Here is a 25,411-nt window from a genome sequence, read left to right on the forward strand (position 1 = left end):
AGCTGTGCAGGGGGGGCAGATAAGAATGCCTCAGTCACTTCTCAAGTGACGTCCTGTATTTTTGCCATTGCAACATGGGGACTCGGAAACTTTCTGTGAGTCCCTCCTGTTGACAGCCAAGCCTGGCTTCCACGGGTCGCTGGGTTTGAAGACCTTGAGGTAGGACAAAGGACATGCCCACAAGAATGGTCTTATTTCATAGCTAGTGAAGTAGAAAATGTTTCCTAAATTTATTACAAATCTTGAGGAAAAAAGGAGAGGGACATAGAGAAGCAGAGAGTCTATATTCATTCAGCCCCAGGCTCCTTTCATCCAGCATAAATGTCACATGACAGTGAGAGATACCAAAGACAGAAAACACTGGCCAGATTTTTTTCTCGTCTGCTTCTGTTTTCATCTGCATGTAGCCAGCTGGAGATGCAGATTACAGCTAGTTTATTATTTTCTTGAAGAAGTGTTTAGTTCTTGGCAGGCCAAATGCAGGCAGAGACACAGTAAGAGACCCTCCACATGTTCCAGGAGCACCAAGGAGAGGGGCTTGGAGCAACATCCAGGTCCAGCAGTGAACATCTGTCCTAGCCACTGGTGCTGCAGGGACAGGAGGATAAGTGGAGGCTTGGCACTGGGCAGGACATGTGCTACCTGCAGGCTGGTGACTCTGGCAGCCTGGTCCTGCTCCAGGGGTGCACAGACCTCTGTGCACTGGGAGGAGAGACAGTGATGGGTCTTGTCCTCTATTATCCTTTGAAATAGGGATTATCAGTGCTAGTGATGCTCAGCTATTCTTCTGGGCACATTTGCTATCCCTGTCTGTGCCAAGCTCTGATACAGTTGCAGGCCCAGCTGCAGTTGTCTGGCTTGTTCACTTTGCCAAGGGCTAAAGGGAGATTGATCAGAAAGTTGAGTTACTGGGGTGAAGATACAGGGTGGATGGCATGGAAATGGCATGCCATGGCATAGAATAGAACAGAACAGAGCAGAATACATTTTTAAAGCTGATAGCTGCTTTGCCATCCTATTCCCTGGCCTCCTGATCTTGAGGTCTATTCCTCTGCTGTGGCAGAAAGAGCAAGAGAGGTTAACTGGGGAATTAGCCACTCCTTATACAACTGGCACATTTTCTGCACTGGAGAAACATAAGCAGCAAAATGAGTGATCTTAAAGGAAAAGTGGAAGTGTGGATTCTTGGCAGGATGGAGGAAATAAAGTGATTTTAGTCCTTTTGACTTTGGATTACAGTTAAGTGGCTTTGGGGCAGTTGGTCTATGCAAGAAAAACTGGTCACACAGAGGGGCAGCTCGGGAAGTATTACTTAAATATTAGGATCACATGACAGTAAATACTGGGATTACAGAACAGCATGACAGTTAAGCAGTTTATTTATTTATTTGTTTGTTTGTTTATTTTCAAAATTGATTTTAAGGGCATCCCCTGCCTCAGGTGGTCAGCCAAAGGGTCCTCTTCTTGCAATGGCTGCGAAAGTATCGCAGAGACTAATTTGTCAGCGCAACTGACAATGGTATCACAATAGCCAGACTTAGACTGTGCTTCAAGGTCCTCCTTGAAGAATCTGATGCAGGGCAGAGGAGAAGTGACCAGGGTGAGGTAGCCTATTTTTGCCAAATTTTCAGTGATTTTAAAATTTTGCTGCTGAAGAAAATTGGACCAAGACAAAAATAAATCTATTCTGTATGCATAAGGCTATAAAAATCATTTTTGTACTTGTTTTGCATTGCCTGTCCTTCCCCCCACACCTCTTTGTCATTCAAAGTATGCTCATAGGAAACTTCAAGGGAAGCTGCCAACATTATCAACATCAAGAGAGACAGACACACCAATGACATAGGATGCAAGTGAAAGGATACCACTGAGAAAAGCTACACAGATGGTATTATAGATTAAAAAAACTGGCATTTCTACAGCTCAGGATTGTTAAAAACAGAAACACATAGAAGGTGAGAGGGTGAGAGAGAGGAGTAGCTTGCTTATTCAATCCTTCTGGTTTGATATTTCTAGAGACCCCATCTGTACTTTGCAAGAATGGATTTGTGCTTTTGGTTGTACTCCCAGCTTGTTCTTCTTGGTGTTTATAGACTATCCCACATGAAAAGTTCTCCTTTGCCAAGCATGCTGATAGGTCCTTGCAGCAAGAATTGTTCTGTTCCAGGACTGTGCTGAGGCGTTTTACATTCCCAAAGTGAGGTACAGTCCAAAGAAGTCCTGCGAGGAATGGCTTTGCTGTTCCTAGGGCAGAGCAATACTAGGTCTCTCTCTTGGCCTGCCTTGCTTTTAACTAGAATGACAAATTCTGTTATAGCCATTGCTCATTCATTCCCTCTGCCTAAAACTAAATCACTTACTCTAATAGTTCCCAAACTATAGCCTCTTGCACCCTATTAAAATGTGTTTTCTAGGGTGCTCTGAAATGATTTCAGGAAGGGAACGTGTTCTGAGAAATTTTGGTAGTGCTATATTTGAGCAAAAGTTTTCAAAAACCAGACTTGTCTCTTTCACAAGACCTCTGGTATTACTGGCACTGAAATTTCAGTAAGGAGATTGAAAAGGCAAAAGGGGCTCTGTAAGCCTTCTGAAATATTTGCCCAAAGTTGCAAAATTTCAGGAATTCCGACTTCTGAACAAACTACCCCAAAAGAGCCATCTCCTTCCTAGTAAGTAATTTACGTCAACAGCCCCCCTCCCGGTGTGACAGCCTGCCACCAGCTCGCTGTTCTCCCTGCCTCTAGGAGGAACAAAGCTCTTCTCTCCCTCTGAGCACTGCAGCTTTGCAGTACAGCTGGTGCCACCTCCTACTGCTGGGCACCCTGTCCACACCTCCTGGCACCTTCCCTCCTCCTGGCTCTCCTGCCAGGTGATGCACCCAAACGTCCACATTTATGGGGCACATCCAGTATCTTGCCTATGGGCCCAGCCAACAAGAAGGCAATAAGGAGATCCAGAAATATTTTCTACTCTCCCAGTACCCTTTGTGTTGAAATTTCACTTTTCCGTCTATACATCTGCCAGGAATAGCACTTTTTTTTCAGGCAATATGCTTCAGGTGACCGGGGACAGTTTGTGCTCGCAGTTACTCTCTGAGACCTCTGCAGTCAACACTTCATGGCACTCCATTTAATAAACCAAGCCCAAGTTTGCATCTCTGTCATCATCTCTGTTTAAATGTTTGAGATTATGGCAAGTATTTGATGCAAAAAAGCATTTCTAAGTGAACAAACGTTATTTTCTTTCTGAGGACTAGGTTCGACAGATATGAGCCTCTGAGAAATAAACAGTCAGACAGAAATGTATAGAAAGACAAATGGGCGATTGACAAAATTGGTCTTTTACTCTGATCTGTTTCCAACATATTTCAAAATAGCAGCTTTGGAAGATGCCACTTCCTTTTACAGCCCTGTTCACAAATGATAAGTATAGTTTGCTAGAATTTTGGTCTAACAATTTAATCACCAAATTACCTTTTAGCAAAGGTTTGCCTCCCATCATTAAGTGATTCACTCAAGGTAACAAGTGAAATAAAGCCTGAGGGATACAGTAGTCTCAGATGTAAGCCTTATTTTACAAGAAAGAACAGTGTAGTCAGGCTTTCTTCTGAGTTATTTTTGTGTTTTTGTGCTTTATCACAGCTTGCAAAAGCAGGGATTACAATATGTAGCTGTTGATCAATATTAAACTAGTAGAGAAAAATGTCAAGGAGAAAAAAATTTGAAATCATACTACATTTCAACACCAACAGAGAAAATCCCAGCATTGTTAAATGGCAGCAATAAAACTAGCAATTGTTATTTAGTTTTAAGTAATGAACCAAATAAAAAATATGGAACTTGCTACATTGCCTCCCAAATGGAGCTTATTACACTGCTGCTTGAATGTTCGTACAATCTTTAATCTAAACATTTTCTCTTCAGGTCTTAATAATAGGCATGGGTAGTTGCAATTTGCTCCCTCTTCAAAGGCAAAAATGAAAGAGGAAAACAAAATGCTCTAACAAATCAGATGTGCACAGAAGTGGCTCTTGCAGCCAGAGGAGGTTGGTTGTTAGGGCTGAAAGTCAGAGAATTTCACCCCACAATTTATCTTTCAACCAGGTAAGGGCAGGATTAGCATGTGGGCTCTCCAAAGCTGCTCCCCCAGTGAGAAGGAAGAGCCATTCATCACTATTTACTGGGCTTTTGTTCTGCTGCAAGCCCTTGCAGAGAAGAAATAAAAAAGAGTAATTTGTGTTTCTCAAAAGGAGACCAACACACATTCTCATAGATGCTTCAAGGATTTTTTTATTATATTTTTAATATATAAGCAACCGAGGAAAACATTTAGAGGTGAATGTTAATATATTCCACTCATGGCCCACAGTATTCTCAATTCTCAGTTCGTTTTTTTTCATTATGCACCCTTTGTTTCTAGAATTACTGTGATAGTTTACTGGTTTGAAGGATTTTAGAGTTGCAGTCATAAATAGGAGCAAATCTTAACCTTGAAACTTGAATGAGAAAATAATCCTATTTGAAACAACTCCTGAGTGGCACATGGACGAGACAGAAAGAAATTAATTCCCTTTTTTCCTGCACATGCCTACCTCAAGCTCAAGCTGCTGTTTAAAATTGATCATCTGATAAAATCCCAAATTTTAAAATGTTTGGCTCTGATTTTTGATGAGGGAAGGAGACAGGCTGGGGTATTCATTCCTGGCCTTGGACCTGTGGTTGCATGACTCCTCATATTCCCCTTCCCTCTGGGACCCTGATGCTCACAGCTCCACATGCAGACAGAAATCATTATGAAAGGCATGGATTCAGATTCTCACCTGCAAGGTAAATAAGTAAATCTCCCTCTTGGGCTGCAGCTGGTTTCTTTAGATATTTCTCCGGTGTCTGGAGTGCTTGTTGCATGGAAGCGTGGCTCTCTATTCACCCAGCTGGGCTGGGGGCAGGACCTGCCTGTGGGGGCCTAGGCACACAGCCTTCATCCAGGTGCCTTCTCCTCTGGGTGGCTTCAGGAGCCAGGTCAAGCAGGTGATGGAGTATTTTGGGAGGGCTGGAGGTGCAAGAGACCCACCCTTTGCAGCCTGGGACATGGTGTGGTCGCTTCTGTGAGTGCTTGTATCTGAATCTATCCCTGCCCTTGTTGGTCCTGGGTACCCAGGACATGTCAGACACTTCCCTCTGTGACCCACAGCACAGCTTGCTACGGGACATATAAAGCTACAGTCTATGAGCTTTTTGTAGAATACTGGAGTGACATTTAATAAGTTCATGACATTTAGTAGGTCAGATTAGAGAGCCTAGTGCAGCATTTGGTGTTAATTTTTATTGTACCTATAGCCTTTACCCTTCCTTATAGGAACTCTCCCTCAAGAGAGTCAAGTCTGTATTAAAAATAGAAAATGTATGAATGTTCTTATCAACATAAAGTGGAACAGACAGTAAAGCACAATGCCATGGAAAAAGTTCCAAATAACCAGACCTTGACTTACTGCACTTCATTAGTGTGCAGCAAAGCTAAGACCTGGCTTGCCCTTCTGCTGGGCAGCCAAGGATACCCAGCTCAAACCTGATGCCACTTGGGCTGAGATCCTGCTACAACTTCCCAAGTATTTACATCCACACTCAGAAGTCTCTGGAACACAATGGATCCTATGCTTCAAACTACTCACACATACCTAACCTGTAGGATCCTCCAGGATCTGTTTCAGATAGACTCATACAACCACTTTAAACATTATACTTTTTTTCCAGATTAGGGACACAGTATGCATTTCTGGCTTCCACATTCCTTGCAATGAGAATTTCTAGCACATTCAAACCATTGGTCAGCCACTAATCTGTAAGCCACAAGAGAATGCCCACTAGGAATTGGGATAGCAATTTATTTTCCAAATTATGATAGAGAATTTTTCCTCATTCAAAGTTAAGTTAAAGGAAAAAAGCAATTAGAAAGATATTATTTAAGCCTGAGTATATACCAGGCAAAGAGACAGTTCTTGCTGCCAGCAACAAGACTCTTGAGATCTATCAAATACTGTAAGTTGAATATAGATCTTTAAAATCTAGGACCAATTAAATATCCAGAAGGACTACAATTTAAAAGAGACTGGAAATTTCAATTAAGTATAAAAATTTAACAAAGGTTACCCATAGTTAAAAGGACATAATTCATTGCTACTTGTGCTGAGGGATGGATATGTTGAATGGCAGGTCTGTATGGTGGGTAGAGAAACCTGAATCCTAAATCTGACTGGTTCAGTGAAATTCAGAGGTATGACGTCAGTGTAGATAGAAAAGAGTGTTACAATAAAACTAAATCTCAAGTGCTTACTGTTCTGAGAGAGAATGTGTCTTAGGGAAAAATACCCACACACGTACATGCACAAGACACTGGAAGCTTTAATGATTTTTTTACCCCGTTTTATTAAGTTTTACAGACATTATGTTCTTCCTGGGATCATCCAGCATCAACATTAATGGGGAAGACTTGTGGCCATATCAAGTGACCAGGAGTGTGTGTGACACAGCTAGACCAGCTAAACCAGGCTGTGATCTTCATAATTTTCCTGGTAATTCCTTGCTTCTTTTTTATCAAGATATATACCTACATAAACCTGGGGAAAATGCCTAGTGTTTCTACGGTCACCCAGGCCAGTGCTAGGTAAATACTGTAAGACAGGGAATTTCAGGCAGTAGTTCCTACGTCTTAGGATGTTCCATCCTTGCCTTGGAGTAGGGGATCTCCTTGGGATATCACTGGGCAGTCTTTAGGTGCACAATGATTTCATGACAATTTCAGGAGATGTTAGCACCTTCCTCCTAAGATGGGCAAAGGTAATTTATCTTATCAGGAACAATATAAGAAAAAAAGAAAAAAAAAAGAAAAGAAAAAAAAGTGATGAGAATTTCAGTCTGGCTGATAAAACTGAAGTCTTGCACCTCTTGGGAAATGTTTTTGAGTCTGGCTCAGATTAACAGTGATCAAAATACATTTTTGTCCTTGGAAGGCAAGAGAGTGCTTTTGTCTCAGGCCTTCACTTGCTGACAAAGGTTAGTTTTTTGCATCTACAGATCTGACCTGAGGCTGCTGAAGTGCTCAGACAGGAGAATGTGGAAAGCAAGGAGGAATTATCTGCAGCTAAAAGACAAGCCTCCCAACACAGGTTAAAGCTGTTTTGCTTTCAGCTGCTGCCTCTCATCTCATGTTGTCTGATCTAGCATCTGGCTGACAGTCAGAGACACCCTGCAAAATGAGGCACAACAAAGGCAGGAGACAGAGGGGAACTGCTTCCTTTTACATCAGTGTCTTATGTTTAGTGCCAGGGAGGAGAGGAAAGCACGGGTGTGAGGTCTGAAGGCTGTGTCCCTGCTAGGTGAGAGAGGAAGAACCTGAAAGTGGGAGCTTTTAGAAAATTTCCAATGTTTATTGGGGCCACAGGATAACAAAGGAAATTATGTACTGCGAAAGAAGGTACACCTCTCTGAGACAGGAGAAAGGCTGAAACATAATCCTGAATGAAGAATTTCCTTGGAAGGAAAGAGCCAAAAAAGATGGTATCCCTGCTTGGAAGATAAGACAAAAAGGAAAGACAAATCAGGAAAGAGTTGTTTAATTAGGGAGGAAAAAATGATCACAGTAGTAGAAATGATGTAGTTTGCACCATAATAGCAAGCACCAAATATAGATGGTGAATGAAACTCTTCAAGAGAGACAGTGGGACTCGGTGCTTGTTACGGCTAATGCCAAGCAATATTCATTTACCCCCCCAGGTATTGGTGAATATTAATATTATGTCGTTAGCAAGCTTTCAGTACTACTGGCAATATGTTGTGCCTTTTCTGGCGTGGAATAAAAGAACTCAGTTTCTAGCCCTACTAATTTTATATCTTTTATGAGCAACACATTTACTTTTAAAAATAAAATAGAGCATGTAAAAGTGGTAATTTACAACTAAAGCAACTAATTTCTGGTGTTCTCATTAAGTCTATTTTATGCACCTGTCTTCTATTCACTCTTTTGAAATTGTAGACCACAAATAAGTGTACTGGGAGTGAGTAATTAGCCATAATTATTGTTTCTTTGTAATATTTTGGGATGTTGAGAAGATTTCTTACATGAGGATGCCTTCTGTAAGGAGGGAAATATTTGTAGTGATTCTGAAGCTTATGACTTGAGCCTGCACATTGATAGCAGCCTGCAGTGAGGAGAGCAAGAATGAATTAAAGCAGGGTGCTTGCGACTGCAGGTTTCACCAAGGACAAATCCCAACATAATTTAATCACCGCTAGGTTTTAAATAATTTTCATGAAATATTTACATTTTTATGTCTGCTAAAGGCTTCGATAGTTGCAAGCTCTTTGATTTCCCAAATTTGCCATAATGGCATGTATGTTTAAATACACCTGTACGTATAATGATCTTCAACATTGCTGATCTTCTGTGTAATGAATTAGACTGTTCACTGTTGTAAATAGACATGATGCAAGATTAATAAACTAAGCCAAAGAGTATTGATACATGGAATTGATGTAAAGCAGGTTAGATGGAAGCTAATTAACATGCTTGAGTGATTTACAATCTAATCCCATACAAAATATTGGAAAACAAACTTGTGAACACTGAAACATTGAATCTCACCTGAAGTATTAAAAACAATGGTTCAAATTACGCCATGGTTTGTCCCCTCAGCACTCCTTCATATTACAATAGGTATGATTTTGCAGACTAAATATAAGCATTGGTATTTATTTTAAAGTTGGATTTAAAGTGAAATCTCTTCTTCTCACAGATTTTTTCAAGAAATGAGTGGATTTCTCCATCAATTTGCAAATCTAAACTATTCAATTCAAAAAGTAACTGCAACAGTGTGAAAAGCTATTTACAGGTCTGCAGCCATCTCTGGTTTCATCAATTTGTTTTTCAGTCTTTGTTGTTATTTCTTGTTTCTTATGGATCTCCTGGGACAGCTTCTTGCTTCAGGAGAGAATGTCAATAGCTCATTCGTCCTCCAGGATGTTTCCTTGCAACAATGAGAATGCTCCCCAAATTTAATCTAGTTCTTTTGCGTCTTTTCTGTAAAATCAGGAAAAAAAGTTATTTCAAGAAACATGAGCACCATCTGAATAAGGCTGCTGTGTAATAACTGTCTGAGTTTGCCTGGTTTGTACAAAGGGATATTAAAATAGACCATGACTTTCAAAAATCCATTAATGAAATTCAGGACTATTTTAGGCACTAAGTTCACAGTAGCTCAGATGCTAGACAAAGTTCATCTGCAAAAAGCTTTTTCCTTTGTTTTGGTTTTGAATTCACCTACATAATTCCTCAAACTTGTAATTAAACTTTGTGTACCTGTAGGTTATTCTGCTGGAATATTTATTTTGAGGAACTAGTTTATATTTTCTTGGGGCTGTAAGATATCTCTTAGCATGTGCAATATGAGGGTGTGCTGTAATCTTGGTGGTATTGTAAAAACAGAGATAAGGAAGTAAGAGCATCAATGCAAACAAGCATCTGTGTTCTAGATGGGTTATAGAGAGAAAAAAGCTGAATTAGATGGCGGACTTAAGTTTACTAAGATATAGTATATGGAAAAACACCTGCTTTTTGCAATTTATAAGAAAAGATTATTTCCTCTGTTTGGAGTATGTCTGCCAGGGGAAATTAGCTACAAAAGCAATTCTGGATTAATTCTCCACACAGATGCTGAGTTAATATCAATCAGAAAAAGGACATTCTTCCTCCGGAATTGGAGTGTGTACATAAGGGAAATAGTCTTGCAAAACTATTCCACATTAAATTCATTCCTGAATTTAATCCAGATTAATTTCTTTACAGCACCCTAGAAAAAAACAAACAAACAAACATTCTTTCTGTTTTTATGTGAAAGACTTCATCACTGTGGATTGTCTAAACTTGGGTAAGTACTGTCAGAATAAAATTGCCCATGTACTGATTTAAACTTCTTCCTATTGAAATTACTACTTCAGTTCCTATCTGGCTATCTTATGGACTTATAGTGCATCAAATGCTTGGAGCAGCATACAACAGACATAAACTCCATGCTGAATCCATCTGAAAAAAAAAAAAAAGAAAAAAGTGAAAACTATAGAATGATGTTCCCTGGAACAGATCTATAACTAGAAAAAAAATATTAAAATAATAGCTTTTGATGTGCTAGTAATGTATAGCAGCTGAGGCCATGGCTGCCCTGTCCACATCTGCACATACCTGTAAAATCTGTGAAATCGTTGGACTTTTTGTATTCTGAGATCCTGACAGGTTCTTTCACTCTTTGCTGACATAAAATGGCTACTTGGTAGGGGTACCAGATTCTTCTGTTAGTTACACGATTATTTTCTGGCATATTGTAGCCTAACCCAACTTTCCTTCCCCCTTCCCCCTCAGACAAAAAGCCTCTAAAAACCTATGGGAAATCAGGTGAGAAACTGTATTACAGAAAATCAGTTCATATATATACAGACCAACAACCTTTTGACCTTTCTTGCCAGAATACACACGATAAGCGTAATTGCCAGCACTGTTATTTGTTCTCATTTTATTAAGTCTGTTTTTACAATAGGTGTTAGAGATAAGTACTCTGATGGCTATTTCTCCAGATGTCTGGTTTAAATGTACCATAAAACACGCTAGATGGTGTATCCATTAACACCATATAGTGAAGAGAATAGCAGATTAACATTAAACACTGTGTTAAAGGGGAAAATGTTTCTAAATTGCATTTTCTTGGGTTAGGCACAGCAACTTGAAATAATTAAAACTGAAACAATTTCAAAAGATTTCCTTCTGTACACAGTTTAATTTTATTTTCGTTTATTCTCCCCCGCCCCCCCCCTTTTTTTCTTTTTTTTTTTTTCTTTTTAATTCCAGGATGATTTTAGAGCCAGAATAGTCAAGTCGGGTGCTTCTGATGCTATGCAACAAAGTGCTTATGTTTGTGCTTCCAGAGCTAAGAAGGAAGCACAGCCATCCTGCCCTCCTCACGCCCTCATTATGCACAGACACTCTCTGCCATTGCACGTTAGCTTATTTTATATACAAGATAGATGCACAGCATCACAATGGGTACGCACAGTTGTTCAAAAATCAAGAGTTTTTTTCTGTTTTCATACTGAATTTATGCCTTTGAAAGTCTCTTATGTGCCCCAAACCTAGCTGTTGTACCTACACTTCAGGGAAACAACTTCACCATTTAGCCCCTGGAAAGAGTCAACAGTTTTTAATTCTAAGAAACCACAATGCTTTTTATGAAGCACACTTTTCATCCAAACATTATCTCTCATCTTCAGTTTCCCCAACAAAACAGCGCACATTTTATACTTTCTGTCTGCATCACTTTGTTGCCATCCCTGCCATCCAGGTTATGCCTTTCAGCTTTGCTGTTCTGCTCTGCCTTTTTCTATAACTCCTAAACAACAGTCTCAAGCTACTTATTCCTTTCACTTTTTCTTTTTACCCCTTTCTTGGATCATTTCTCCTTTCCATCTCTCCCATCAAGTGTTTCCAACAACAACAGTGTCTGATTAGTCCCTGTGATTTCTTTTCCCAGTAACCTGTATAGAGAAAACATACTTTGACAGATACTTCAGGCAGATAATGAGGATTTTGGAGATGGGTGGTCATGTGGTGCTTGAAATCCCTGCTGTAATGAATAACAGCCTTTCCCCAACTGGACGTGTTCCATTTCACTTTGTTTAAATGTCTGTCTCTGCTTCACAGACTATAGAGTAGGATTGAGTTCCTCTGAAAGGTTTTCAATTAGCACTGTGTTCCCAAACTATCAAAGAAAAATGTATCAGAAGGAAAAAAAAAAAAGCAAACAATTAACAATTTTATTTCAAAAGCCTTAAACCACTTTGGTTGCTTAGCATAGCAAGAAACATCATTTGAATGGAGCCTAATGAACTAATTTTGACAGTCCCGTGCTTGTCAAGTTTTTTTTTTTTTTTAATCGATACAACGCATTCCTTATATTTCTAAGTAGTGAGCAGAAATAAGTGAAATGTTTTAATTGAAAATTGAGCTCTTATATTCAGGATAAGAAAAAACATAAAAAGAGAGACAGCAGAAAATGATTCCTTTGCCTCAGCAGATGATGAAAAGTTTTCTCCTCTTGTTATAACGGGACTTGATTTTGGTTCCTCAGTGTAACTATTATATCTACTCACAACATTACAGAAATTATTTTTCCCTTGACTTTGGATGTTTATCTTCTTTTTAACGCCAGCTTCAGGGGGTGGGATGGCAGCTCTATAACTGCCATGCAAGGCTGACCCGTGCATTTAAACTGCTGCATGCAATGGGAGCTCCTGGCACGAGAAGGGCAATGCCAGAGCTCCCCATGACACCGGGTGAATCATGACTGCCTGACAGCATCTGCAGCATCCATAGTAGCAGTAGCAGGAGTTGCTTCACTGAAAGGAAAGTCTCCAAGAGATTAACTTCCTGGTGGCTACATGAAGAGATTTGGTAAAAAGTTATCATCTCCTAACTTGATAGATGTTTCCAGCTGGATTTTATTGCTTCTGACTGGGGAAGTAAGCCAGGACAGAGCCCATGGGGCATTTTGCACCAGTGCTCTTCAGCAGGAATGCAGACATTTGGTATTTAAAAGAGATAGAGATTATCTTTTCCCTATCTTCATAGAATCATAGAATCATAGAATCATAGAATATCCCGAGTTGGAAGGGACCCATAAGGATCATCAAGTCCAACTCCTGGCACCACACAGGTCTGCCCAAAAGTTTAGACCATGTGACTAAGTGCACAGTCCAATCGCTTCTTAAATTCAGACAGGCTTGGTGCAGTGACTGCTTCACTGGGGAGCCTGTTCCAGTGTGTGACCACCCTCTCGATGAAGAACCTCTTCCTGATGTCTAGCCTAAACTTCCCCTGCCTCAGCTTCACACTGTTCCCACGGGTCCTGTCACTGGTGATAACAGAGAATAGGTCATCTGCCTCTCCACTCCCTCTTGCGAGGAAGTTGTAGACTGTGATGAGGTCCCCCCTCAGCCTCCTCTTCTCCAGGCTGAACAGGCCCAGTGACCTCAGCCGCTCCTCGTATCTTTTCATGCTCTATCCCAAAATTGCGTATGGGATACTGGCTGAGGAAGTGCAGAGTGGCCATTGTCATCGGCCTGAAAAGCCTCCCTACAGACAGCAATTTGGGGAGATAATCTGAATTTGACACTGTTTCTTTCTCTCTTCACAGCTCATCAGCATACCCATAATGTTTATTTTCAACACAGCGAAAAGGTATGGACTAAAATTTTCTTTAATGGATTTCACTGCTTTGATAAGCGGGGCTTATTTGCAGTTGTGATAGCCTAGGCATCTCACGATACTCCAGTGTTTCCTTGTTGATTCAGTCATTAAGGCAGGTAAGATCAATGTCCTTTCTTCCTGAGCAGTTTTCTCGGATTCTGCTGATCTTTTCAGTAAATCTAGCAGATCAAAAAAACAAAAACAAAACCAAACAAAACAAACAAAAAAAATACCACAGGTCACACTTGGGTCTGAGTTTGGGGGAAGGCAAAGCAGTGTAACAACATTTTAATTCCTGTGCTTGCATGCCTCGGCACCGCAACCCGTGGTGACCATTTGTCCCTTCAACGACACATGGCCGAGAGAGCAATGTGTCATTGGACATGCACCGAGAGAACAGAGAAGCCACAGATGGCATGAGAGGAGTCTGAACACCCCAGGGCCCGTTGGTTTATGATAAAACACAAGAAGGTGAGTAGATGAAGGACAGGGAGCTAAAGGTAAAGAGGAACAGGAGGAGGATAAAAGAAAGAGAGAATGAAGGAATAGTTAGAGTAAGACAAACAGGAGCTAGGTTAAATTGTCATGCAACAAAGTAGGAACAGAAGACATAAAAGCAGAGTAGAGGGGAAATGACAGAAATCCCTCCATCCTCTGATGTGACTGCCAAGAACACCACTGTGCCTGTTCTGACAGGAAAAGCTTCAGTTACACATCCAGATTGCATTGTAGGCTGGAGGAGGAAGGCCATTTCTTGCTGTAATTACCCACTTAAGATAGAAGGAAAATTTGTGCAGGATTTTGGGGGATGACACCGTTCTATGCTACAGCTTCTATTTTAAATATTCTTTTCACATGGTACAACATTTTACCTGTTCACAGGAATACAAAAATACAGTCTGAAAAGTTAGATATTTGGTGCATTCGGAAATTAGAGAGGTGAATTACTTCATTCAAAGTGATGAATATAATGCACTCCACTTATAGGAATAGTGTTTGTAATAGACATGTCTTCAGAATAATGAAATAGGTTTATTAAAATAAAGTTACCTGCTGTCTGTTTTTTGCTGGTGATAAGAGTTATTAAGGATTTGCTGGTCTTTTTATGTGTTTTTTATTTGTGACTAGTACTTCTCACAAAATTCCTGCTACTGTGGAAATGCAATTAAGATAAGCATTTTGAAACAGGTATGTTCCCTCTTCTGGATAGAAAACAGTACCAGGGACCAACGTTAGTGAATAAATATAGAACACAGGCCAGTCTTTGAATTTCCTAACACATAAATGAATAAACCTTTTCTACATAAACCACTTCTATAGAAGAAAGATTTCACAGTGTCATTGGACTCAGCAGTAATAGCTACCTCTTTTCTCTCTGTCTTGAAGCCTCAACATCTGATAGATTTACCCTGACTTTCAACAATAAGCTTCTTTCAAATAAATATCACTTTCTCTGGGTATGAATGGATGTTGAGCAAACACAGACATAAAGTAAAAACCAAAACTCAAAACCAAACAGTAGTGGCACGTTTCAAAAATGTTCTAAGCACGTTTTAAAAGTATGTGATGGCATAAATATTTTGTTGTGGTTTCACAGTATTGAAAGTTTCTAACAGGAACTGGGTAAGTTTTGAACTACTGTCTCTAGATGCAACTTTATTATTGAAGCAATTTACTACTGCTCAACAAGAAATTCATCTATGAACTCCTCTGCTGTTAGTTCCCCAGACCAATAAGCAGCAGCTGGACCTTCTGTGGGCCTTTCTCATGCTGGAGAATACACCTGCTTTCACCTAGCCAGGGAGGCAGCATTAATACTCTGCTGCAGCCAGGAACATACGTGTGAGCTACCAATTAGGAAGCCTTTCAAAGTGTGGCTTTGCAGCCCATCTGTGATCTCCAGACCTCAGCTTGGGAACCATTATTCTCCACTAATGGCACCTGGGGAGCAGGAGGGATGGAAAACTGTGGGGTTTGGGAGAACAGAGTCTATTAAATGCTATGGCAACAGGTAGCAAAACAGCATTCTCCCTTTCTCCCTTACTAATTAGTGGCTGTTAGCATCTGGAGTTGACTGTCTGTTGGTGGATGTAATTTGCTACACTCCATCTTGTGACGGTGCAAGGAAGCTGAAGGATGATGCAAGGAGCAGTCAAGCTGAGAGGCAAAAGAAATATTAGGAATGAGCTCCCATATACTTATTTTGCAATACCTTGTTTGAAATAACATCATGCTTCTGGAGGCCTAAGAAAAATGCGCCTTATATAGTAATATTTTCTATCCTGTCTAAATTGTTTTGCTTATATTCTCTTGGCAGAAAATAGTCTAATGCTGATCTTTTCACATGTTCAAAATTTCCACAATATAAAATTGTCAAATGAAAGGAAACATCCCATAGTATGTCTGATGAAAATCTTTCTCCTTATCTATTGGTGATCCAAACCTACTGGAAAGGAGAGGTTTCCAAGTAAGCTCTGTCCTGATGGGATGCTGGTAGAGAGCCAGGGAAGGAGCCACAGGCAGAGGATTGCCCTTATCCACAGCAAAAAGCAGGCTCACCTGTCCAGAGGGGCAAAAGCGGAGTCTTTCCTCTTACTGGAGATAAAAGTTTCAAGACCACTGTCTCTCTGTTAAATATCATTCATTTTGGCCCATGTTCAGTGTTGTCTGGAACAGGGGAGGAAATATCTTTGAAGGCCCAGATGCAGTGTATTTGTAGAAGTTGCAGAAGTTTCATTTCCCAAGGGGAAAAAAAAAAAAAAAGATAAAAGAATTTCAAGCTTAATTATTGCAGGGTCATGAATGCTTGGTATGTCTGAAGGCAGGAGTGCAATCGGATCTCTCTGTTCAATTGCACTGATATTTTATGCTTGGTTTTATTAATCTTCTTCATTCACTGCTCAATTACTGACAAGCTCAACCATGTTTCCTCACTGAGAGGCTGGAGAGGAAAAAGGAGGCAGCACTGAGAAGAGTTGAAGGAAGGACCTCACAGCTGAAACTGTGCCCAGGACCTAACTCAGTGGTTCAGGGACTCTATACAAAATTAAATGGGGTGGTTCATATTCATTAGTTAAGTACCAGGGTGTGCCAGGTACCATCTTGACATTACTACAAAGAGAAGACTACTTGTTGGAAAGTGCTGGTGATCCAAATTGCATTCAACTTTCTGTCCACTTCAGTAGCCTAAAGATGCAGTACAAATTAGAATTATATTCCTTCACAAAATCTATGCATTTTATATGACCCTGATCTGTACAAATTTATTCATAGAGTTGTATTTGTTGTTGTACAAAGTTCCAGGTACATATATATGCATTTGCAGATTGTAGGTTCGTATCCTGGCTTCTAATGATATATGCTAAAATGCAACCCTCCAATTTACATCAATTCATTGTCATCTGTAGACAGATGACTTCTATTGATTTAGTAAGCACAATTCTGATTAGTCGTGTACTTATACTCTCCTTTGCTACCCTATGTGGGTTTTGAGTTTGGATGAACAACATGGCAGCTCTGCAGGAACTTGGATATTCTGAGAAACTACAAGAAAAATGGAATTTATTTTAAAACCAAAATTCGCAGAATATTTCTTAGGTAAACAATATGGCTTAATAGAAGTAGGGCATTTCCATTTGTATCTACATAAATAGAAGCTGCAAAGTTCAAATATTATCAGCTTCGCAGAAATGGATTTTAATTTCCCCCAATGTTTTTAATTTGTGTATCAGCTTGACCTTGAAGGCCTGCCAGACAGATAAAACTATCTTCTGAAAATGCAAAAGAAATGATAAAAGCAATGGGAGTTAGGTGATGATTTGTATTTGAAAATCCCGCTAGATACCCATCTGCATTTTAGGCACTTAAAATGAGAATCTACTTCAAATCTGCAAAGCAATCAGTTTCTCATTCGGCCTTTGTGATGGCAGATTTAAAGATCTGCAGGTGCACTAATAAGAAATCAGCAGGATCAGAAGCAACACAAATAGCTGTGTTGTATGAAAGAACTGAAACCATAAACTGGGATAGGCTGCAGGAATGACTCCAAGAAAAAAGTCTCTGGAGTCTCTGGTGAAGCTTGAGGAGAAGAAGCTCTTGATTCTGCTTTTTTTTTTTTTTTAAGACCATAGGGAAATATTTGATTTATTTTACTTTATTTTATTTTGCTGTTTGGTTCATATGTTTTACACTTGATAATTTGATAATTTTTTCCCAAGACCAAATTCAGCAGTTCAATGGATGGCAGTGGATTAAACCACATATTATAAAGCAATACTGAAGTACTTTTTTTTTTTTTTCCTGTCTTTCTTTAAATTATGTAGTTGAGAGGAAAGCCTCAGGATTCAGGCATTGTCTGTGAGACATGCAGATTATAGAGGGGAGGAAAAATCTGTACAAACCATACCAAAATAGTCTTAATGACTACACTTATTTGTAGTGCCCAAGTCCTTGAGATGGAGAATGGCAGAGAAAGTGCAAATGAAATGAATGTGAAAGAACACAAAATAATCTTAATGTTTCCCCTCATCTCAAAGTACTGCCTGCAGTTTCTTTACATAAAAAGTATAGTTCTGAAGTACCATTTTTTTTTCAAACACATACATGATACCTATGTTAAACGTAGACTAATACTTCACAGAACTAAGGTGGTTATTCCAAACTGCAGGGTTTTTCTGGCTGTGATTATGAAAATACATTTGTACTGGATTTTTGGTTCTGTGGCCCATTGAGCTTGCTCTAGTTTTTTAGCCTGCAAGAATAATGACAGTCATTTTATAGGAATGAGTTTGTAAATCAGTTACTTTGACAGTTCAACATTTTCCCCTAGCATTCTTCTCTAAGATCATCTGAAAGAGCTGAGCCTGGAGGATACTACTTCATTCTTTCCCTAAGAGTGCCTCTGGCATCTTGTTTGTTTTAATTTGTGCATTTTAAGGTAGTTTTTCTATGCTTCCAGTTGCTGTCACTTTGTAGTACTCTTTAAAATATATGTAGAAAGCAATTATCTCTTGCCCAGAATGACAGGCAAGCTTGAGAAGCAGTTTTGGATTTCTACCATTAATATATTCTTTTTTTTTTTTTAAATCCTATTTCAAAGAAACCAAATTAGTGGAAACCAAGTAAAAGATCTCAGAATCTGGCATGTGTTTACATTACCTGTGGAACAATTAAAAGGATTTTCTAGGAGATATTGTTTTATCAGTGTTCAAGGTGTTAGTCATGTCAGACAAAGAAAGAAGGACAGAGCCAAGGTGGAGAAAATTGGGTAAGTACACAACTATAAATGACAAGACTTTTTTTCTTTTTTCCATTTTTTTTTTTTTGAGAGAGAGAGATTTAAATTATTTTCTGCCTTTTTTTTTTTTTTTTTTTGGAAGAAAACATACAGAATTTTAGCCAGGTTTTTCAAGATGTTTTTGCTTGTTGTATCTACAAAATGATTAACATACAGAGTTATTGAATTTCTCATTCGTCTTGTATGTTAATTTATAGATAGAAATGAATGCCACTTGTTTGCTTTAATTTAACCAGAAAAGCACAGCAATCTGCGCACTGTGGGTTGAATATATCATAAACTTCTTAAAGAGGAGCACACATATAATCAGAATTTAAGATTAAATAGTCTGGTAATGAGACTGCCACATTTATAATTGCTTTTGATTGCCACACCATTTTTATATGTTCTGTACCACAGTTACAGGTAGTCAAGCAATATCATGGTGAGCTGTGATGCACTCCTGCACAAGAAATTTTAATAAAGTATTGTAGTTGTTACTCTCAATATATTTACTGAGAACCAGAAAAAGCAGGTATAGTATATATGTAGCAAGGTGCACTCAATATGGAAAGTTAAATTCTGCCTTTGTGGGGAATTTAACTGTGCAGTCTTATACTGCAGGGACATTTTTCCCCCATCCATTTACATATATTATTTTAAACAAAAGTGAGAAAGTGAGAGAACTGTCATTGCTCGATAGTATAAAGTGGGTCCTCTGGCCTTGATTCAGGACAGCTGCAAGGAATAGTTTAGCTGTCCTGAAGAACAAAGCACTGAAAATACCATCAGCTCTTGCTTCATCTGTACTGTGAGAGGAGTTTGCAGCCTCCCATTCTGCAAACTGCACAAGAAGCAGAGAAAGAATAGAGAAGCAGTGATGGCTGGAGAAGGATGGAGGAGACAAGAAGCACTAGACAGGATGAACCAGTCTTATGTGCACAACCCCAAGAGAAGCTGCTGGAGAGAGTTTTTTGGCCAAATGGAAGCAGAGGTTGCTCCTGATGTCTTCTGAAGAGCATCTCTCCAGGGGAGCAGTGCACAGCCTGAGGTCCTGCCTGAGAGGGCTCCTGTGCTCCACACAGAGAGATGCCCAGCACCAACCACTACATCAAAGGTGGACACAGCTGAATTGGACTTACTGCAGTCCCAGTGAGCCAGGAGTGCTTAGACCACAGCTAAACTACTGGGGCCTTCCTGAGGGGTAACACTGAATTATTTCAGATGCACTTCAGATGGACCTGAAGTGGAGATTTATTTCTTTTGACACATGATAGTTTCAAATACATTAGGAAGCCTTTGCTTCAGCACTTAGGTAACTTAAAATGGAGTTACCGGTAGCTTTTTGGCACCCTCAGGTATGTCGTAGTTCTTTGGGGCATTGCTTTTTGATGTGTGATCACAAAGGCAACCTTTGAGATTGCTTTTGATGACCAATGCAGCACATCGAAGACAACCATTTATATTCTTCTTCCAGGCCCTGCAGTGCCTCCAGGCACCTCATTTGTATCCATGCTGCAAGGCATGTGGGCTGCCAACAAGTCTGATGTCTGTCCCAGAAGCACTTACATCACAGGTAGAAAGGACCTTCCGTTTGTCCTGTCCACAAGTGGTCTGCAGCATGATCATCTGTGAGGCTCTCATGTACATTGAAGGTATGGCTGAGATGCTGAATGACGTTGTCAGCGTCCACACTGACCTCCCTGCACTGATGCAGATGAGCAGGCTGAGGCTTGCAAGACAAAGGTGATTGGATGACATGCGAAGCAGCACAATCCAAAAATCTCATAGCAAGGTTTGAATATACCATAGCCATAGAGTCAAGTGACTATCTGATTTCAGGGATTTTTCAGCTGGTATCAGCTGTATCTTGCATGCTTGAACACCCTTTAATGGGACCAAGTCACTCCTCCAGACAGGGTGATGGGCACTGAGACGTTTATTGCAGAATGAAAAGTGAAGCCAGACGGCTTCTGGTTCAGGAGAGACATTGCTTTCACTTCTAGTTCCCATCAAGGTCTGGAACTGGACATATATGCTCTCTGCAAGGTAGCCACATAGGACAATTAAGACACAACAGTTTGGCATCAGTACATCAGCTATGACCAGCATTATATCAGAGGTCTGCAAGCCTCTATGCCATCTGGCCTGTTCTCTTCAAAGTTTTTGTCTTTGTTATAGTATTGGCAGCCAACCCAAGCAGGAAATAGTCATTGAAGTCTGAGCTTACATTTCTTGCCAGCAGACCGCTGCTTGCTTAGGCTTGAAAGACATCATGAAAGGTTTCTTCTTCGCTCCTGAGCAGCATAGGTGCAATGAGGGGAAAGTAACGTTGTGCTTTAACATCAAGTGAGAGAGAGGACATCCCTTTCTAGCTGCAGCTCCCTCGGTTCATGACTGGGAAGATTCACGCAGCCCTCAGTCAGGAGGAGGAGTTCAGTAGTAAGAAAAGGACAACACCAAGTCAAGCGGACAAAAAGGCAGTGGAGGTAAAAACATACTGATAATGCAGACTGAAAGAAAACCCAGGCTCTTGCTATACCAGAGATATATTTATGCTAACACGGGCTACAATGATCCTCAGACCCGTGTCACAGGTTTCTATTTTGGCTATTTACTTTATTTGCCTGAGCTAAAATTCTCTTACAGCGTTTACTTTAAAGCGAAGGTGCATTCAAACTAGAAGGCACACTGAATTATAAAGTAACACCCCCCCAAACCCAGTGCCAGGGTTAGAGTTTACAGGTTGGTAAACAATGTAAATAAAAGTAGCTTGGTTTATAACAGAAAACCATTCTCACTTCGTCAAGACAAAGCACACTTTAATGTGTGCATGCAGTGAGACACCTACATTGTTATCTTGTGAATTGTCTCAGAGACTACTTTCACAATTCTTCAGCCTGGACCTGGACAAAGTGTCAAATGGCATCACAAAAGGGTTGGGGGTTGACTCAGTTCTGCTTAGATTTAGCCAAAGATACAAGCATGCTCAGAATTGATTTTTAGAGATTTTTTTTTTCAATTTTAACTCTTATCAGTTATTTAAATACTTTTATTTAATTTGCAGGAAATTCACTGTGCAAAAATCAAGTCTTTTTTATAATGCCATGAATATTATTTTAGTTGCGAAACTAAAATATGTTTTAAAGATCTTCACAAGCTACTGAGACTCAAAATGTAAAACCTATGTGTAAACATAAGGGAAAGAAAACTTCAAGGGCAAATAAAACTGGTCTCAGAGCAAACTTTTCAGAAACAACCTGCCTAAGTAAGAGAACTTCGTATAGCAGTCTATAAAAAAAAAAAAAAAATGTTTTATAGAATATGCTTTTCAACTGAGGATGTCTTAATTGGAAAATATTCTTCTGAAGAGAATCCCTTTTGGCTTCTTGGTTGATAGTCAGTTCCATACTGCGCCTTTTTATAGAAAGAGGGTTTCTATTAGTGGAGATAATTAATAGTATTTTGATCAAAGTAAATTGAAAAGAAAAATAAAGTACTTCATATTATGGCTTTCTTGCTTGATGTCTGTGTTTCTCAGATTTAGAAGCCAGAAAAAAGATTTCTTCTGCACAAAAGTCCCCTCTGATATTTTCTTTCTTGACTCTAGCCTTCCTGGTCAAACCTCTTCCTTACTCTTGGAATCCCACCAACTGAAGTTGATAATTTAGCTTGCTCCTATACATCTAGTATTTTTTTTTTTCTCCATAGGGCAAAGAGGCCCAGGACAGCTGTTTGATCTCCAAGGATGGAGTGCAAGTTTTTGGATGACAACAAAAGTGGAGAAAGAAGATGGTTGGAAGGTGGGGCTGCCACTCAGAGGCATGGACAGGCTGGAGAAATGGACTGAGGGGAACCTCATGAAGTTCAGAATAGATAAGTGCAACCAGAAATGAGTTAGCTCGGCTTAGAATAAATAATTGGAATAGATGACCTCCAGAAATTCCTCAACCTTAATGGCTCTCTGATTCTATGATTTTATGATTCTTGCTCTGCAAGTGGCTAAATGAGAGGAGACACAGATGAAAAAGCAGATTTGAGTAGCTATTCAAATCCAGTCCATTATGTTCTCTGAATTAGAGGGAGAAGAGGATTGTAGAGAAGTAATACATTTTACTAGATCAACTGGTATAGCTGGAAGAGAAAAACAGATATATCTTTTATTAGATTTGAAAGACAAGTGATGCTCTTCAAAGCTGAATATGAGTAGAGAACAATTGCTCTGAATTCTATGTTTATATTTAGCAGTGAAAAAAGGCAGTAGGTACTTTCAGAGCGAAGAAGGATCTTAGGCTAGAAAACAGAAATATCCTATTTGTAGGATAGAAAGAGCACCTTGAAACAAAGACTGCCTCACACATTTAACCTTTAGCACCCAAAACTTTGCCTTCAATAACACTTTCCTCAAGCATTGTCACAGCTGGGAAAACAATATACCCCCACGAGATGCTATAGGAGTCACCATGAAAAAGAGATTATAAATAACTTACAATAAACCTAAGAAAGTCTCATCATCTGGACTGAAAACCTAGAATCCCAATTGATTTCTACCACAGCTTCATTAATCACTTTCTGTACAAACCCTAATTTCCTAGTCACAACCAGCAACATAAGAAATGGATAGAGTACGTCCAGAACCAAGACCAGCACACCTACCATTGTGATCATCTAATCACCAAAATTAATCATTTAAAACAAAGCAAGGCATGCACTTAGAGGTATGCACTTAGACCCTGAAGCATGGGGTGTATTAGCTTTGAGGAAAATCTTAGAACTATGCAATTACCCCCACAGCTAATAAAACGAGACCACTGTGAGGGAATTCTTTTGCTAAAATAGATCCCACCTTTAAACAAAACACTACAATACCAAATATGAACTCCTTTCCATTTAAAGCATCACACCAGTTGTGTGCAACTAATTGGCTAACACTGCAACCTTGAAATATTGAAATGTCCTCCATAGGGAAAGAAAGTTAGAATCCTTCCTTGGAAAATAATTTCCCAGACTTTCCCTCCCCTAGTCTCATTAAGTTTATTGCCAAAAGTAAGTTTCCTGGAGATCAACATGCACCACTTGTTCAGTCCATTGTTCAGGAAGACTGGGAATTTTGGCAGGAGGCCCACTTGGCTAAGCAAGAAGCTTCCTAATGAACTAAAATGCCAAGTGCATAAGAAGTGGAAACAAGGGCAGACAACAAAGGAGAAGTATAAAAGTATTGCTCAGACATGTAGGGACAAAACCAGAAAGACCAAAGCCGAATTGGAGTTAAAACTGGAGAAGAAACATAAAAGGTAACAAGATGTGATTTTACAAGCATGACAGAAGTAAAAGCAAGCTCAGAGAAAATGCACTTCCATTTCTGAATGGGAGAGAACCCAGTGGTGGAAAAGGCTGAAGCACTCAATGACTTTTTGTCTCAGAGAAAACCTGCTCTCAGATCTCTGTACACATCAGTGCAATTTGGGAATGAGAACAACTCTGTGGGGAAACAACAACTTGGGACTATATAGGGAAGGTGGGTGGATGTATTGCAGTCCATGGGGCTAGTTGGGGCACCTCAGCAGGTGCTGAAAGAATGGCTGATATGCTTCTGAGGCCACTGTCATTTTTGAAAAATCATAGCATTTGAGGGCTTGCTGATAACTGAGAAAAGGCTGATGTTACACCCAACTTTACTGGATTTACAGAGCTGTAGGCTGGTTAGCCCCACTTCAGTACTTTGAAAACTAGCAGAGCACATCCATTTCTAAACACATAAAGGACAGGTTGTAACCAGGAACAATCAACAGATTTACTAAAGTAAATCATATTTGTAGAAGTGCAGTGTAACTGAGTACTGGTCTCCATTAAAAGATCAGAGCCAGCAGATTGAGACAGGGTGGTGGTTATTTCCCTCTATTTGTGTGGTGGTTTTACTTGGGTGGGCAGCCGAGCTCCACCACAACCGCTCTCTCACTCCCCCTCCTCAAAGGGAAAGGGGAGAAAATATGATGCAAAGGGCTCCAGGGTTGAGATAAGGACGAGAAGATTGCTCAACAATTATCATGATGGGCAAAACAGACTCAGCATAGGGAGAAAGTAAGATTTATTACCTATTATTAACAAGCTAGAGAAGTGAGATACAAAGGAAAGAAACCAAAAGCGTCTTCCCCCCATCCGCCCTCTTCTACCTCCTCCCCCCGAGCGGCACAGGGGAATGGGGGAACGAGGGTTGTGGTCAGTCTATAATGCTTCTTTGCCGCCGCTCCTTCTCAGTCACTCTCGTCCCCTGTGCTGTGGGGTCCCTCCCATGGGATACAGTCCTTGCTGAACTGATCTGACGTGGGCTTCCCACAGGCAGCAGCTCTTCAAGAACTGCTCCAGATATGGGTGCATACCACGGGGTCCATCCCTCAGGAGCAAACTGCTCCAACCCACCTGGATCTCCCACAGGCAGCAGCTCCTGACAGGTCACCTGCTCCTGCGTGGTCTCCTCTCCATGGGCTACAGGTCCAGCCCAGAATCTGCTCCGGCAGGGGTCCTCCACAGGCTGCAGCCTCCATCAGTGCAGGCCCACCTGCTCCACCGTGATCTCCTCCACAGGCTGCAGCGTGGAACCCTGCTCCACCGTGGTACTCCATGGGCTGCAGGGGGACAGCCTGCTTCACCATGGTCCTCACCACAGGCTGCAGGGGACTTCTGCTTCAACACCTGGAGCACCCCTCCCCCTCCTTCTTCACTGACCTTGGCACCTGCAAGGCTGTTTCTCACTCCTTTCACTCTCCCAGCTGCTGTGTATGGCAGCGTGTTTTTTTTTTTTTTTTTTTTTTTTGTTCCCTTTCTTAATTATGCTATCACAGGGGTGCAAAC

The 25,411-nt window shown here is 40.3% G+C and overlaps 1 protein-coding gene across 3 annotated transcripts; it reads left to right on the forward strand.

Annotated features, from left to right (window-relative positions):
* Nucleotides 1–2,302: 2,302 nt before the first annotated feature.
* Nucleotides 2,303–24,986, forward strand: LOC310893794 (uncharacterized protein). Of its 3 annotated transcripts, none has more exons than XR_014579292.1 (3): nucleotides 2,303–4,826; nucleotides 13,232–21,048; nucleotides 22,271–24,986. XR_014579292.1 is itself a non-coding variant. In XM_083823212.1 (3 exons), exons 1-3 carry the CDS (start codon nucleotides 19,885–19,887, stop codon nucleotides 22,453–22,455), a joined length of 396 nt encoding a protein of 131 aa, XP_083679338.1. In that variant the 5' UTR covers nucleotides 13,452–19,884; the 3' UTR covers nucleotides 22,456–24,986. The 3 variants fall into 3 exon arrangements, 1 of the variants encoding a protein (XP_083679338.1); XR_014579293.1 differs by having other exon boundaries at nucleotides 13,232–18,550; nucleotides 20,037–24,986; XM_083823212.1 differs by lacking the exon at nucleotides 2,303–4,826 and having other exon boundaries at nucleotides 13,452–19,917; nucleotides 20,037–20,214.
* Nucleotides 24,987–25,411: the final 425 nt, after the last annotated feature.

This window comes from Anser anser (assembly GCF_964211835.1).
Source record: "Anser anser genome assembly, chromosome: 1".
Lineage (NCBI taxonomy): Eukaryota > Metazoa > Chordata > Aves > Anseriformes > Anatidae > Anser > Anser anser.